At 43.7% G+C, this 13,413-nt stretch overlaps 1 protein-coding gene across 2 annotated transcripts in view; it reads right to left on the bottom strand.

Moving 5' to 3' along the window:
- Positions 1-13,413, bottom strand: part of PDE10A (phosphodiesterase 10A) — a 552,081-nt gene that overhangs the window by 81,130 nt on the left and 457,538 nt on the right. For both annotated transcript variants that reach the window (XM_065931006.1, XM_065931005.1), the window contains 2 exons: positions 4,012-4,132; positions 3,462-3,511 (listed from right to left, as the gene is read on the bottom strand). In XM_065931006.1, coding sequence (XP_065787078.1) covers positions 3,462-3,511; positions 4,012-4,132 — 171 coding nt within the window. The remainder of the gene's footprint in view (positions 1-3,461; positions 3,512-4,011; positions 4,133-13,413) is intronic.

The raw sequence follows: 13,413 nt of genomic DNA, 5'->3' as shown, positions 1-13,413 counted from the left end.
AAGGGGGTGAAGGGAACCAGAATACCCTGAATTTATTGCTGCAGAGAAAATAAAAATCTCATCTGAGAAGTAATAACTGCACATCGTGTGGATGTGAGGCTTGAATCTACACCATTCAGTGGTCGGGGAGAAAATCTCAGCCATACGAGTTAATCAAAATAGACTTCAAGTGGTGGAACCTTTGGTGAATGGCAAAAACAAGTACGTATCTGATCTCTAGAAATAGAACGGGAAAGCAACAGCCTCAAGAATATCCATTGAAAGGGGCCAAAGGAATAATATGACTTACGGGAGTAGAACACAGTCATTATCCCCTAAAATTATCCTCCCAGGGAGAAAGGTCTCTGCCTTTGTGACGTTTATATGCTGGACAGAAAACTGGATAAGCAAATAATCAAACAAGGCACAGATAAACACCTAATTACAGGTTCAGCTCAATTCTATGAAGAAGGATCTGACATTAAGAAAGCATAGCAGAATGGAAGCTGACTTAGGAAGGTGAGGAAAGGCTACCATTTTGCTCTGTACCCTGCTCCTCCTAGGGCTATGCTAACTAACAGGATACACTTGGTCCCTGAGATGTCGGGGAGAAAGGAGTAAAGACTCCATCAGCCTGGAGAGAACCAAGTAGAGTAAATCAATTGACCTTGGGGTTTAGAATGAGGCGCCAACTAAAGTCGGAGAAGACATTACCAATCCCTCAATTAAGTTACAAAGTGAATGTTAAGTAAAAGTGAAAGGATTAGATACATGCAGAATTACATTTTAGGGGTTTCTCTGGCGGCTCAGTCAGCAGTGCAGATGGCTCCCAGCACAGGAGACCCGGGGTCCATTCCTGGGTCGGGAAGATCCCCTGGAGAAAGAAATGGCAACCCACTCCAGCACTTTTGCCTGGAGAACCCCGTGGACGGAGGAGCCTGGTGGGCTACAGTCCATGGGGTTGCAAAGAGTCGGGCACAGCTTAGCAACTAAACCACAACAGAATTACATTTGGGATATTCGAGCTACAAAAGCTTTTTCTAAATGACAATCAGGCAGAAGTCTGCAACGACAGGGTAGAGAAGTACAGCCAAGTGATTAAGAGCAGGCGGCCTGGGAACCTAAACCCCGGCTCCAAGCCAGGCCCCGTTAGAGGCTCCTGCACAGGGGACCAGGCTCCCAGCCATCTGCCCTTCCCACCTCCGCAGACCAGCTCTGCCCTCCTTCCCAACCTCCTCCACACCGAGCAGAAGAGGGCCAGCCCCCGGGGCAGCCGCGCCTCGGCCGAGGGTTCCTATCATTTCTTTCCAGGCAGACAGCCAGAACGCTGAGTCCACAACCCGGGGGTCGGCAGGGAATCTACTGGTCCCAGCCTGGGTCACAAACAGCTGTGACTGAAGCTCAAGGGTCACGATACAAACACAGCTGCTGTGGACCATCCCTGCGGATTGTGTGGAGACGTCAGGGGAGGAGTGATAAGACGTGGACTGCTGTGGTTAGTTACACGATGATATGCATACCAGAGATCATGAAAATTACTGTAAATTATTTTTTACATCTACATTTACAACTACAGCTACACTCACATCTATATTCACAACCTAGATGTCCATCGACGGACGGATAAAGAAACTGGGGTACATACACACAATGGAATACTAGTCAGTCGTAAAAAGGAGCACATTTGAATCTGTCCTAACGAGGTGGACAAAACTAGGGCCCATTATGCAGAGTGAAGTAAGTCAGAAGAGAAAGAGGAATATCGTACACTGACACGTACATGTGGGATCTGGACAGATGGCACTGCTGGATTTATTCTCAGGGCAGCAATGGAGAAACAGACATAGAGGACAGACCTATGGACGTGGGGGGAGGAGAGGAGGGAGAAGGGGGCACGTGTGGAGAGAGAAACAGAAATTCACAAGACCATGTGTAACAGTCAGCGGGAATCTGCTATGTGACCCAGGAAACTCAAACAGAGGCTCTGCGACAGGCTGAAGGGTGAGGAGGGGAGGGAGATGGAGGGAGGCCTGGGAGGGAGGGGGCAGGCATGCACCTATGGCTGACTCCTGTCGATATGACAGAAACCCACAAAATTCTCTAAAGCAATTATCCTTCAATTAAAAAATGTTAAAAAATACATTGTAAATCATATACTAATTTTTTAAAAGGAAGTCTTGGTTTTTAAACAAAAATTTTAAATTTTAGAAAAAAAATTTTAGAATGACTAGGACAGAAATCTATTCGTTATTTCAGTAGCTTCATCATTTTTAAAATACTACCAGTATGTAAAGCAGAAAGCATTTACAGGTAGGAGTAATATCTGAATAATTCTATTTAATAAACCCTCTTGCTGACTGCTTATGTGAAAGAAAATAAGAGAGAATAAAGGTGAATACAGAAATGAATAAGAAGCAGTGAGGTCCTTATCCTAAAGAGCTTTTAATCTTGCAACACAGATCATCATTACACAAGGGGAGGAAGGGGTGTGCAAATGAAGAGGTCATTTAGGAGTAGGGTCATCCAGCCAATAAGGACTTTTTGTGCAATGGCTTTCTTGGTTTGGACTACTCTACTATTCATGAACACTGCTAAAAATATCAGAATACTATGCCTCTATTCCTATTAACATTTTATAGAATATAAATAGCATGCATTTTGCTTACTCACAAAACAAGTATCACATTGCAAAAATGCATACCAAATCTCAAAGAACAAGGCCCAACACACAGGAAATACAGAGTAAAAGTTTGCAAAAATAATGTTATAACTGAGTTTTATTCACTTAACCTATGAAGCTAAGTGTTGCTGGCTCAGAGTATTTTTCTAAAATGTTACATGTGTGTTAACACCACAAGAAAAAATCAAATGCCAGTAACTGAGTGTCCTGAAATCCTTTTTGAAAGTGCCTAAGAGAGCTGCACTCGACAGCAGACGGCGCTGTGAGTGAGTCAGTCCAGAAACACAGCATCCAGCTGTTCTGCCGACGGGTGGACCAGGCACCCCTTAGCGGCTCCAGCCACAGGGCAGCCCGAGTCACCGCCCACAGCTTAGGAATCCAGACGCAGCAACTCCATCCCAGCGCTTCTCAGAGTGAGCTTCACAGAGTCTACAAAACTCACAGAAAACCCCCGCTCTCATTTGCTTCTACCGCAGATTGCGTGCAGAAAAGGGCATAGACTGCCCCACACCCCAGCCCACAGTGATGAAACAACTTCTGTACAGAACAGTGAGTCTAGAAACGCCACTCATGAAATAGCACACCGCAAACCAAGCCAAAACAATAAAAAAATGTTAAGATTTTAATGACTAAACCTCACCATGTTGGTAAAATACTCAACTGGTAATCACCACATACAGAAACAAAATAGAAAATGCTGGGTAAAGTACTTAATTATGATACATTTGTTGTTTGTAACATAATTTTAAAGCTTATAACATTCTCTTATCTAGAACACCTAAATCTAAATTTAGATACTTACGTTATTGCACTCTCCAAGGAAATACAGTGCAAATCCATCAGCTTTTGTGGCTGCCAAAGTAATAGAAAAGGAAGAAACTAATCTCAATGGAAGAATAGAACATGCATGAATTCTCTAAGGTGAGGCTTCAAATATGAGTCTTTCGAATGGATTTGTTAGTATAATTAATTTTCATACAGTAAAGTGAACTAAATAATTTACGGTTTTACTGAATTACATACGTAGAATATTTTCATTTCCTTTCATTAGCTATTTCTGTTTTTAAGATGTGACATTTTCAAAGGCACACAGCAATGTACTATGTAATAATATACTGGTCAAAGTTTAAATATCAGAGTTATTAGAAAATATTTTTAAAATTTGAGACATATTTAATTTTAAAGCATTTCAAAATAGACAAATGGCATTTATAATACTGAATAACCAATATAATATAGACATCAACCAAAAAAGAATGATGTCTATGCCTACATGTCATCAGTGAACAGAACATAATTTAATTTAGTTTGGTATAATCTTTCTACTAGGAGGAACATAGAACGTTTCTTACCAATTTTGATGATGCTACTCAATTCATAGAGGAGTAGCTGGTTGTCACCTCCTGTATCCAGCCGTTGTTCTATATAGCTGTTTAGTTCATACACAACTCCTTGCATATTTGTATCTTGATACTTTGAATAAAAAAAAAGAAGCATAATTAAATATAAAAAAATAAAAATTCCTTAGTTTGTCACATACTCAATGAATATACATGGCTTTATATTATATATTAGCTGTTGATGATGTTTTTATAGAGCATGATTTAATTATTATGATGGACCATAAAAATAGATTGAAAGTTAAAATTGCTACAACTTAGGATATCTATAGACACCATGAATGAATATTTATATTAAAATATAGAATGTTACAAGTTTGTTTCTGAAGTTTTAAATACAGTGGGATCAAGAAAGCTTGATCAGCAAAGACAGTTTGGAAATCTGTTAAGTGACTGAAACGTCCTAAGAGGCACTGCACTGGGTAAAACGAAGCTTGCTTATGACTCTCCACTCACTGGGGCCCATGGAGTGACCCCTGGCCCCGTGTGAGCCTGCTCTTGACTCTGCCACTAGAGCAGGAGTGGGGGGCCTCACTGGAGCCGCCCCAGCGCCAGCAGGGGCCCCACGGCAAGCCCGTGGCGCTGGCCGCCCTGGGCGCCGGGCGGGAGCCGCGGACAGAGGCCCGGGAGGACGGCGGAGGCTGCGCCGACACTGGGTCTTCTTCAAAGGACTGGAAGTCCGTCTTCTGGTGAGCTTCCCTGCCACCGAGCGCGCCTTCCCAAGCCTCCTCTCCAAACCACGGACATGGTGAACTTTAGAAATAAAAACTTCTCTCACTCTGAGGCTTCCCAGCGCACTTAGACTAAAGGCTTCTCCCGGGGTGGCCTCTGAACCCTGCAAAATGTGGTGATCGTCTGCTTGGGAAACCATCTCAGGCCGTCTCTCTCACTCGCTCACTAGACCACCCAGCCATCGTTCGCTCCGAAAGCCCTGCCACTCGCTGTCACTGCCGGGCCTGCACTCGTCCCTCCGTGGGGCGCATACACAGAAGAATGGGTGAGCCGATCAGTCAGTCATTCCACAAACACGCGCCCAGATCCACGGCCACACACAGGCACTCTCCCCGACGCGAGAAAGGCTCGAGCCTGAGCAGAATAAAATCCCAGTCCCCAAGGAACTTACTCCCCAGCTGGAAGAGAATAAGCAAGCTACACAGTGTGATGGAAGGTGATGGGCACGGCGCAGACGGGACAGCCGGCAAGGCTGACGGTAAGTGGGTTTGGAGGAAAGGACGGCTTTTTAAACGGGATGGTCGGGGATGCAAGAACCCAGGGACACAGAGACACGGATAGGCTCCGGTGAGGGGCGGGTCTGCCTAGCGCCCCCGGCTGCTTCGTAGAAGGATGCTGGTGGTCCACCACCTACCTCTGCTGCTGACCTACTAACAGACGCAAGTCCAGGCAGGCCCCAGAAAATGAAGTATCAAGGATAAACTGTCAAGAGATGCAAAGGATGAGATTCAGCCAACCTATACAAACCCGGGCTTCCTTGGTGGCTCAGAGGGTAAAGCATATGCCTGCAATGCAGGAGACCCGGGTTCGATCCCTGGGGCGGGAAGACCCCCTGGAGAAGGAAATGGCTAACACCCCAGTATTCTTGACTGGGGAATCCTATGGACGGAGGAGCCTGGTAGGCTACAGCCCATGGAGTCGCAAAGAGTAAGACACGTCTGAGCAATTTCACACACACGTAGAAACCTGGGAAACAAATGAGGATGAACCTCACGGGGGCTGGGGTCGGGTAAAATAAAGATAATGTTGATTCAGGCAGATGAAGGAGGGGTGCAGTAAGCAGAAATACTGGGTTCAGTGGGATTGCACTTGGGACAGCTGAAATCTGCAGCCCCCGCCAAATGACTGACATTTGCTGCTGCTGCTGCTAAGTCGCTTCAGTCGTGTCTGACTCTGTGCGACCCCACAGACGGCAGCCCACCAGGCTTCCTTGTCCCTGGGATTCTCCAGGCAAGAACACTGGAGTGGGTTGCCATTTCCTTCTCCAAAGCATGCATGCATGCGTGCTAAATCGCTTCAGTTGTGTCCGACTCTGTGTGACCCCATAGACGGCAGCCCACCAGGCTCCTCTGTCCCCAGGGTTCTCTAGGTAAGAATACTGGAGTGGGTTGCGGTATTCTGACATTTAATGCAGCTGAAAATCAGAACTTCCCCAGTATATATTCTAATCTTGGCGAGACTGGAAGGCTAGCATGAACTCTTCCTATCAGCCCCAGTGAGCCGCCCCTTAGCTATATCCGATGGATGCCCCCTTCCTCGAGGCCACGACAAGTACGTTCCCCAGGCCCCATCGGCCTGTGTGCAGAGCTCGGGGGAGTGGGCCACGGGGGACTCTGGGAACCACTGCCGTTCAACCGGTTTTCCTGATTCACTGAGCAAAGGGGATCCTGGCGTTGTAGGGAATAGGAGGCCACGCATGCTAACCAGAGACAAGGTGGGTGCTGTTAGCACGGTGGGCAGAACTGAAGCTACAGTCAGAATGACCTGGCCAGGGGAGGTCTTCAAACCGCATCAAGCACCTGACCACAGTGTCCCTGCAACTGAAACAGACGGGGCGACCTCCTGTTAAAGGTGGGTTTACAGTCACTCAGTAGAGGTTGCTGCTGCTGCTAAGTCGCTTCAGTCGTGTCCAACTCTGTGTGATTCCATAGACAGCAGCCCACCAGGCTCCCCCGTCCCCAGGATTCTCCAGGCAAGAACACTGGAGTGGGCTGCCATTTCCTTCTCCAATGCATGAGACTGAAAAGTGAAAGTGAAGTTGCTCAGTCGTGTCTGACTCTTCGCGGCCCCATGGACTGCAGCCTATCAGGCTCCTCCGTCCGTGGGATTTTCCAGGCGAGAATACTGGAGTGGGGTGCCATTGCCTTCTCCGACTCAGTAGAGGAGTCCCTGTAAAGATGATAGCAGACTGACTTTTCCCTGACGATGCAATTCTGAGAACAGGCCCTTCAGTGTGACCGGAATGCAGAGCTGAGATCAGTGACCAGCTGCTCTCCATCTCTTTGGGCAGGAAATGGGTCGTCACACACAAGCGAGAACGAGCAGACACTTGGGGTTATGGACACTTTATCATGAGGTTTCCTTTCAAGTCTCTGAGCTTTCATTTTTGTCATTTGCGTAATAAGAACATTAAAATAGACTGTATTTAAGATATCTTTCAACAGTAACCTTCTGTGGCAATCTATGACCTCAAATTTTGTTGCTGTTTATATTAAACTTCAAATTCTAATCTTGAAAATAATAGATGGGTTACTTTTAGTAGACCCTGTTTCCTTTGATTAGCAATAATTGCATAAATACCATAAAAGCAAAATATTTAACTATGACTACTAAGTTATGCTAACATAATATTACCTCTCAAATATTAAACGTTCAGATGGTAAAGAATCTGCCCGCAATGCAGGAGACCTGGGTTCAATCCCTGGTTCGGGAAGACCCCCTGGGGAAGGGAATGGCAACCCACTGCAGTATTCTTGCCTGGAGAATCCCATGGCCAGAGGAGCCTGGTGGGTTACAGTCCATGGGGTCGCAAAGAGCTGGACATGATTGAACGACTAATACACACACCTTCACACTTAGTGGATCATTCAAATCACAATAAACTGAAAATGTTAAATTATATATAAATATGAATAATAATAACAATTATTTGGCCTCAGCCTTATGACCGTTTTGCTGCTCATGAGTACTATTATGAGAGGAAAGGCAGAGGGAACAAGTGGAGATGAAAGTTAGCTAAGGCACTTCTCTTACGGAAACAACATGATGAAGAACGTTTACCTAGGGATCAATTCAACTCAGTCAAATAAACTTTCAGTTCTACGTCTTGCCTAACAGGAAATTACAACCGTATATAAGTGAGGTTGTTAAGACCTTGTATTTGCACAGCATTTCAACTTTGCAAAGTCCTTTCACCACTGCCTTTATTAAAAGAACCCATATAAAGTATGCACTGAATATCACAGACATTTCTCAATCAAGAGGAGTCAGAAATCGAAGATTCAAAGAGTTGGGCGGTGGAAACCTCAGAATCAACCTGGACACAGTCACCCTCATTTTCTGTTCTATGTTGATTTTCAAGCAGTACTTGCTTTTCATTAGAGAAACCACACACACACACACACACACACACACACACAAAGGATGTGCAGAGATATGACTCCACTGACAGGTCTGTAGTGATCCAACATTAAAACTGGAAACTATCTCAGGGAAGCATTGAAATTGGGAACTCCATCAAGCTCTGACGGATGGTGTTGCTTCCCATGAAACTACACCAGGTCCTAAATCATCCCTGTGAGTTTGCTGTGGTGCCTGAGGGCATCTGGAACACCACTTGGGAACACCATCGTCTGTCCTGTATTTGCTATTTGGCATTCTACTGGGGTGAAGAACTTTCTGTTTTCCCTCATTCATTCATTTACATGTATATGGACTCACAGATGCTTATTTTATTCAACATGTGTAACTAATTAATAATAATTTTGTTACACACACATTTTAATATTCAAATTGTCCCAAATCTGACCAATGGAAATCCTCTCAAAATAGCTCATATGCTCTTTCAACAAATCTTCTTGATTATTTCAATACTTTCTTACTTATCAAACATCTTGCTGGCCCTTGATCCAGCCAGTTCTGCTTCTCAAAGAAGCCCTAGTTTCTTTCAGTGGCAAATGATATTTAAAACCCAAGAGCTGGAGCTATATGTGCCCACGACTGTCACTGACTCTAAGCTTCTCATCAACACAAATATAATACATATATACTATATGTACATACTATATACATATATGAGAGGGCCTCATGTAAATATATGTATTATATTACAGTTACACGGGCAATTAATCTATGACAAAGGAGGCAAGAAAATCCAATAGAGAAAAGACAGTCTCTCCAATAAATGGTGCTGTGGAAACTGGACAGCTACATGTAAAAAGGTGAAATCAGAACACGGTCTAGCACCGTATGCAAAAGTAAACTCAAAATGGATGACAGACCTAAATGTAAGACCAGATACCATAAACCTCCTAGAGAAAAACACCGGGAGAGCACTCTTACGCAAACTGCAGCGATATTTTTTGGATCTGTCTCCTAGAGCAAAGGAAATAAGTGCAAAAAAAAATTTTTTTAAGGACCTAATTAAACTTAAAAGCTTTTGCACATCAAAGGAAATCATTAACAAAATGAAAAGACAACCTACTGAATGGAAAAGATAGTTGCAAATAATGATTGACAAGGAGTTAATATCCAACATATATAAACAGCTCAACAATTCAACATCAAGAAAACAAAGAAACTGATTTAACAATGGGCAGGAGAACTGAGTAGACATTTCTCCAACAATACTCAACATCACTGATCATTAGGGAAATGCAAATCAGAACCACGATGAGATATCTCCTCATACTTGTCAGAATGGCGACCATCAAAAAGAACACAAATAATAAATGTTGGTGAAAAGGGAACTTATATGCACTGTTGGTGGGATGTAAATTGGTACAGCCACTGTGAAAAATGAGAGGTTTGTCAAAAACAAAAAACAAAAAAACAACCTGAAAATAGAACTATGTTAGGACCAAGCAATTCCGTTCCTGAGTATATATCCAAAAAATCCCAAAACACTAATTAAAACAGACACGTGCACCCCAAAGTTCACAGCAGCTTTATTTACACTTGCCAAGATATGGAAGCAACCTAAGTGCCCAGCAACAGATGGATGGTTACAGACGCGAGATATAATGGGGTACTGCTCACCCACAAAGGAGGGATAACGGCCATCTGCAGCAACAGAGACAGACTTGACAAGGAGGACGTGACGCTAAGTGAGATAAGTCAGAAAGACACACAGTGCATGACATCACTCAAGTGTGGACTCGAAAACTACAACATACGAGTGAATAAAGCAAAAGAGAAGCGGACTCACAAGCACAGAGAAGAAACTAGCGTCACCAGTCGGGAGAGGGAAGCAAGAAAGGGCGGCACTGGGGCAGAGGATGAAGAGATACAGACCGTTACATACGCAGCGAGCTGCAAGAACACGCTGTGCAACGTGGAGAATACAGCCAGCGTTCTGTAATAACTCTGCGTGGAGTATCCCCTTTAAAACCTGCTGCTGCTGCTGCTAAGTCGCTTCAGTCGTGTCCGACTCTGTGCGACCCCACAGACGGCAGCCTACCAGGCTCCTCCATCCATGGGATTTTCCAGGCAAGAGTACTGGAGTGGGTTGTCATTGCCTTCTCCCCCTTTAAAAACTTTTAATCACTAACAGTTAGTAACTGTTAATCACTAACCTATAACTTATATTAATTAGCAAATATACTTCATTAAAAAATAAGATTTTAAAAATTAAAACATAGTACTCAGAAAAATATAGAAACAAAATTATATTAGGCAAATACTTAAGAGGGTCATTCCTGGGTCAAAAGGACTTGTATGTTTAACTTCACGAGAAAGTGGCAAACCTTTTTCAGTGTTACATATTAAGAATAAAGTTATCAAAATGATTTGGGTATTTCAGAGGAAAATAAGTTATAAATAAAATAAAGGCCATTTATTTCACACAAACACCACAGGCAGGGGAATTCTAACTAAGCATGAGCAATCACAATGCAGAGTTAAGGAAACCTGTGGGCCTCAGAGGCACTGGAGGAGAAAAAGAGCTAGGAAAGAAGGCGCCACTGACTCTTTGCAAATGCTCAGTGTAAAGTTTGAAAATCCGTAACAGCAAGCAAGGGATCCGCAGACATCCATCCTGACACCAAGGGGAAGCTGCCTCGCTTGTCCTACACTTAACTGAGTGCACGGGCAAGGCCGCGTGTGAGGCTGGTTCAGAGTCGTCCGCAGCAGACTGCAGGAGTTCAGAGGAAGCATCTTACAAAAAGCTACAAGGGCTGGAGAAACCTGGATGGAGGCCGAAAAGCAACAACCAGGACAAGAGGACAGAAAGAGCGCAGGCTACACTCGGGCAAGGCAGGAAATTCATGTTAAAAGTGGTGAAAGCAAGCACGCTACAAATGAGGGAGGCGTTCTGTTGAAAACACATCACCAGCTCAACACAAGGACAGTTCAGTTCAGTTCAGTTCAGTCGTTTAGTCGTGTCCGACTCTCTGCGACACCATGGACAGCAGCACACCAGGTCTCCCTGTCCATCACCAACTCCCAGAGCTTACTCAAACTCATGTCCATCGAGTTAGTGATGCCATCCAACCACCTCATCCTCTGTCATCCCCTTCTCCTCCCGTCTTCAATCTTTCCCAGCATCAGGGGCGTTTTTTAAAATGAGTCAGTTCCTCACATCAGGTGGCCAAAGTATTGGAGTTTCAGCTTCAACATCAGTCCTTCCAATGAATTTTCAGGACTGATCTCCTTTAGGATGGACTGGTTGGATCTCCTTGCAGTCCAAGGGACTCTCAAGAGTCTTCTCCAAACCATACTTGAAAGCATCAATTCTTCAGAACTCAGCTTTCTTTATAGTCCAACTCTCACATTCTTACATGACTAATGGAAAAACCATAGCCTTGACTAGAAGGACCTATTAAAAACTAACTTTCCTGAAGAATACTTAGGTTTTCAAAGGACTGTTTCAACTAATTTAATTTCAGGCAAAAAAGTCCAAGAGATGAAAGGGCTTTTCATGATAATAAATTAATTTAGGAAAATGAGTCCATGAGATAAGACATTTTCAAATCACTCATGCAGTAAACATTTCTGATATGTCTAAGACTGTTAACATAAAAAAATTAAGCAATCAAGAGCAGATCAATAAAGAGAAGGCTAAAGAAACAATAATTTCAGGCAAAAAAGTCCAAGAGATGAAAGGGCTTTTCATGATAATAAATTAATTTAGGAAAATGAGTCCATGAGATAAGACATTTTCAAATCACTCATGCAGTAAACATTTCTGATATGTCTAAGACTGTTAACATAAAAAAATTAAGCAATCAAGAGCAGATCAATAAAGAGAAGGCTAAAGAAACAAAAGATGTATCTAAGTGCTTTACCCAAGTAGATGTATTTCTGAATGTCAATACATAAATAAGTCTTTTAAAACAAATATTTCCTCAGCAATGTGTCAAACACTACTGCTATATAAGTATCAGATAAGGCTCAATCACTCATGGAATTGAAATCCCAGTGGGGAGAAAGCAATATACAAGGAAACAGTGATAATGTCTGTGGCAAAAATATGTGCTCAGTCATGTCTGACCCTGTGTGACCCCATGGACTGTAGCCCTGCCAGGCTCCCCTGTCCATGGAATTCTCCAGTCAAGAATACTAGAGTAGATTGCCATACCCTTCTCCAGAGGCTCTTTCCAACCCAGAGATGGAACACAAGTCTCCTGCATTGCAGGCAGATTCTCTTCCATCTGAGTCACTAGAGAAAACCCCCTGGGAAGCCCAAATTAAACATACTATGATTCCGTTGCCATCTTCAATGTAATAAACTACGATCTAAGAGAAACTGGATTTTATGCACACTTGCTCTTTGACTAGATCATTACTATATTCTTGTTTCATACAACAAAGAAATGTGCCCCAAACAATGGACTTTAATTAGCCTCTGATTCTGTGACCAGGCTTCCCAGGAGTGAAGAATCTGCCCGCCAGTGCAGGAGACTAAAGAGACGCAGGTTCAATCCCTGGGTCAGGAAGATCCCCGTGGAGAAGGGAATGGCACCCCCCACCAGTGTTCTTGCCTGGAGAATCCCATGGACAGAGGAGCCTGGCGGGTTATAGCCCATGGGGTCGCAAAGAGTCAGACACGACTGAGCGACTCAGCGCTCCTTCCCTTCCTTCCCTTCTGTTGCCAAGAACAAACTATACTCAGATCAACACCTTAATACCGTTTCTCCACTGTTAATATTTCCCAACACCTATACTCTCTAAAACAGAGCTGTGGTTGCCACGAATGGTCTTTAAAAAACAGGTAACAATTTAGAACCTTGTGAAAGAAGAAGGTAGGTGTCCAGTTCCCATTTAAAAAATATCATAATGGCTTGATAGTGTGTTTAATCACTATCATCATGATTAATAGGATCTGTATTCTTCTATATATCACTGATACCATTTTATTATCACTGATCAAGAACAAACTGTAATAGACCGACGGTTTGTGTGAGTATCGTTACGATGACGGGTTTCATCCCTAACACAAGCAAACAAAAGTCACTGTCTTCGGCCACCATTTCCCAGTATGTAAACAGCACGAAGCGTTCTTACAGCAGACTGACGCATTCAGCTACACGGGGAGATATTCTGCCGCTCGGTCTGCGGAAGCCGAGGTGCTGAGAACTGAGCCTCCACACAGGCTTCCGAGGTTTCTGTGGCTATAGTTAGTAA

The sequence above is a fragment of the Muntiacus reevesi genome, chromosome 3, assembly GCF_963930625.1.
Source record: "Muntiacus reevesi chromosome 3, mMunRee1.1, whole genome shotgun sequence".
Lineage (NCBI taxonomy): Eukaryota > Metazoa > Chordata > Mammalia > Artiodactyla > Cervidae > Muntiacus > Muntiacus reevesi.
The sequence above is the reverse complement of the archived record's forward strand: the minus strand, read 5'-3'. Positions and strand labels throughout refer to the sequence as shown.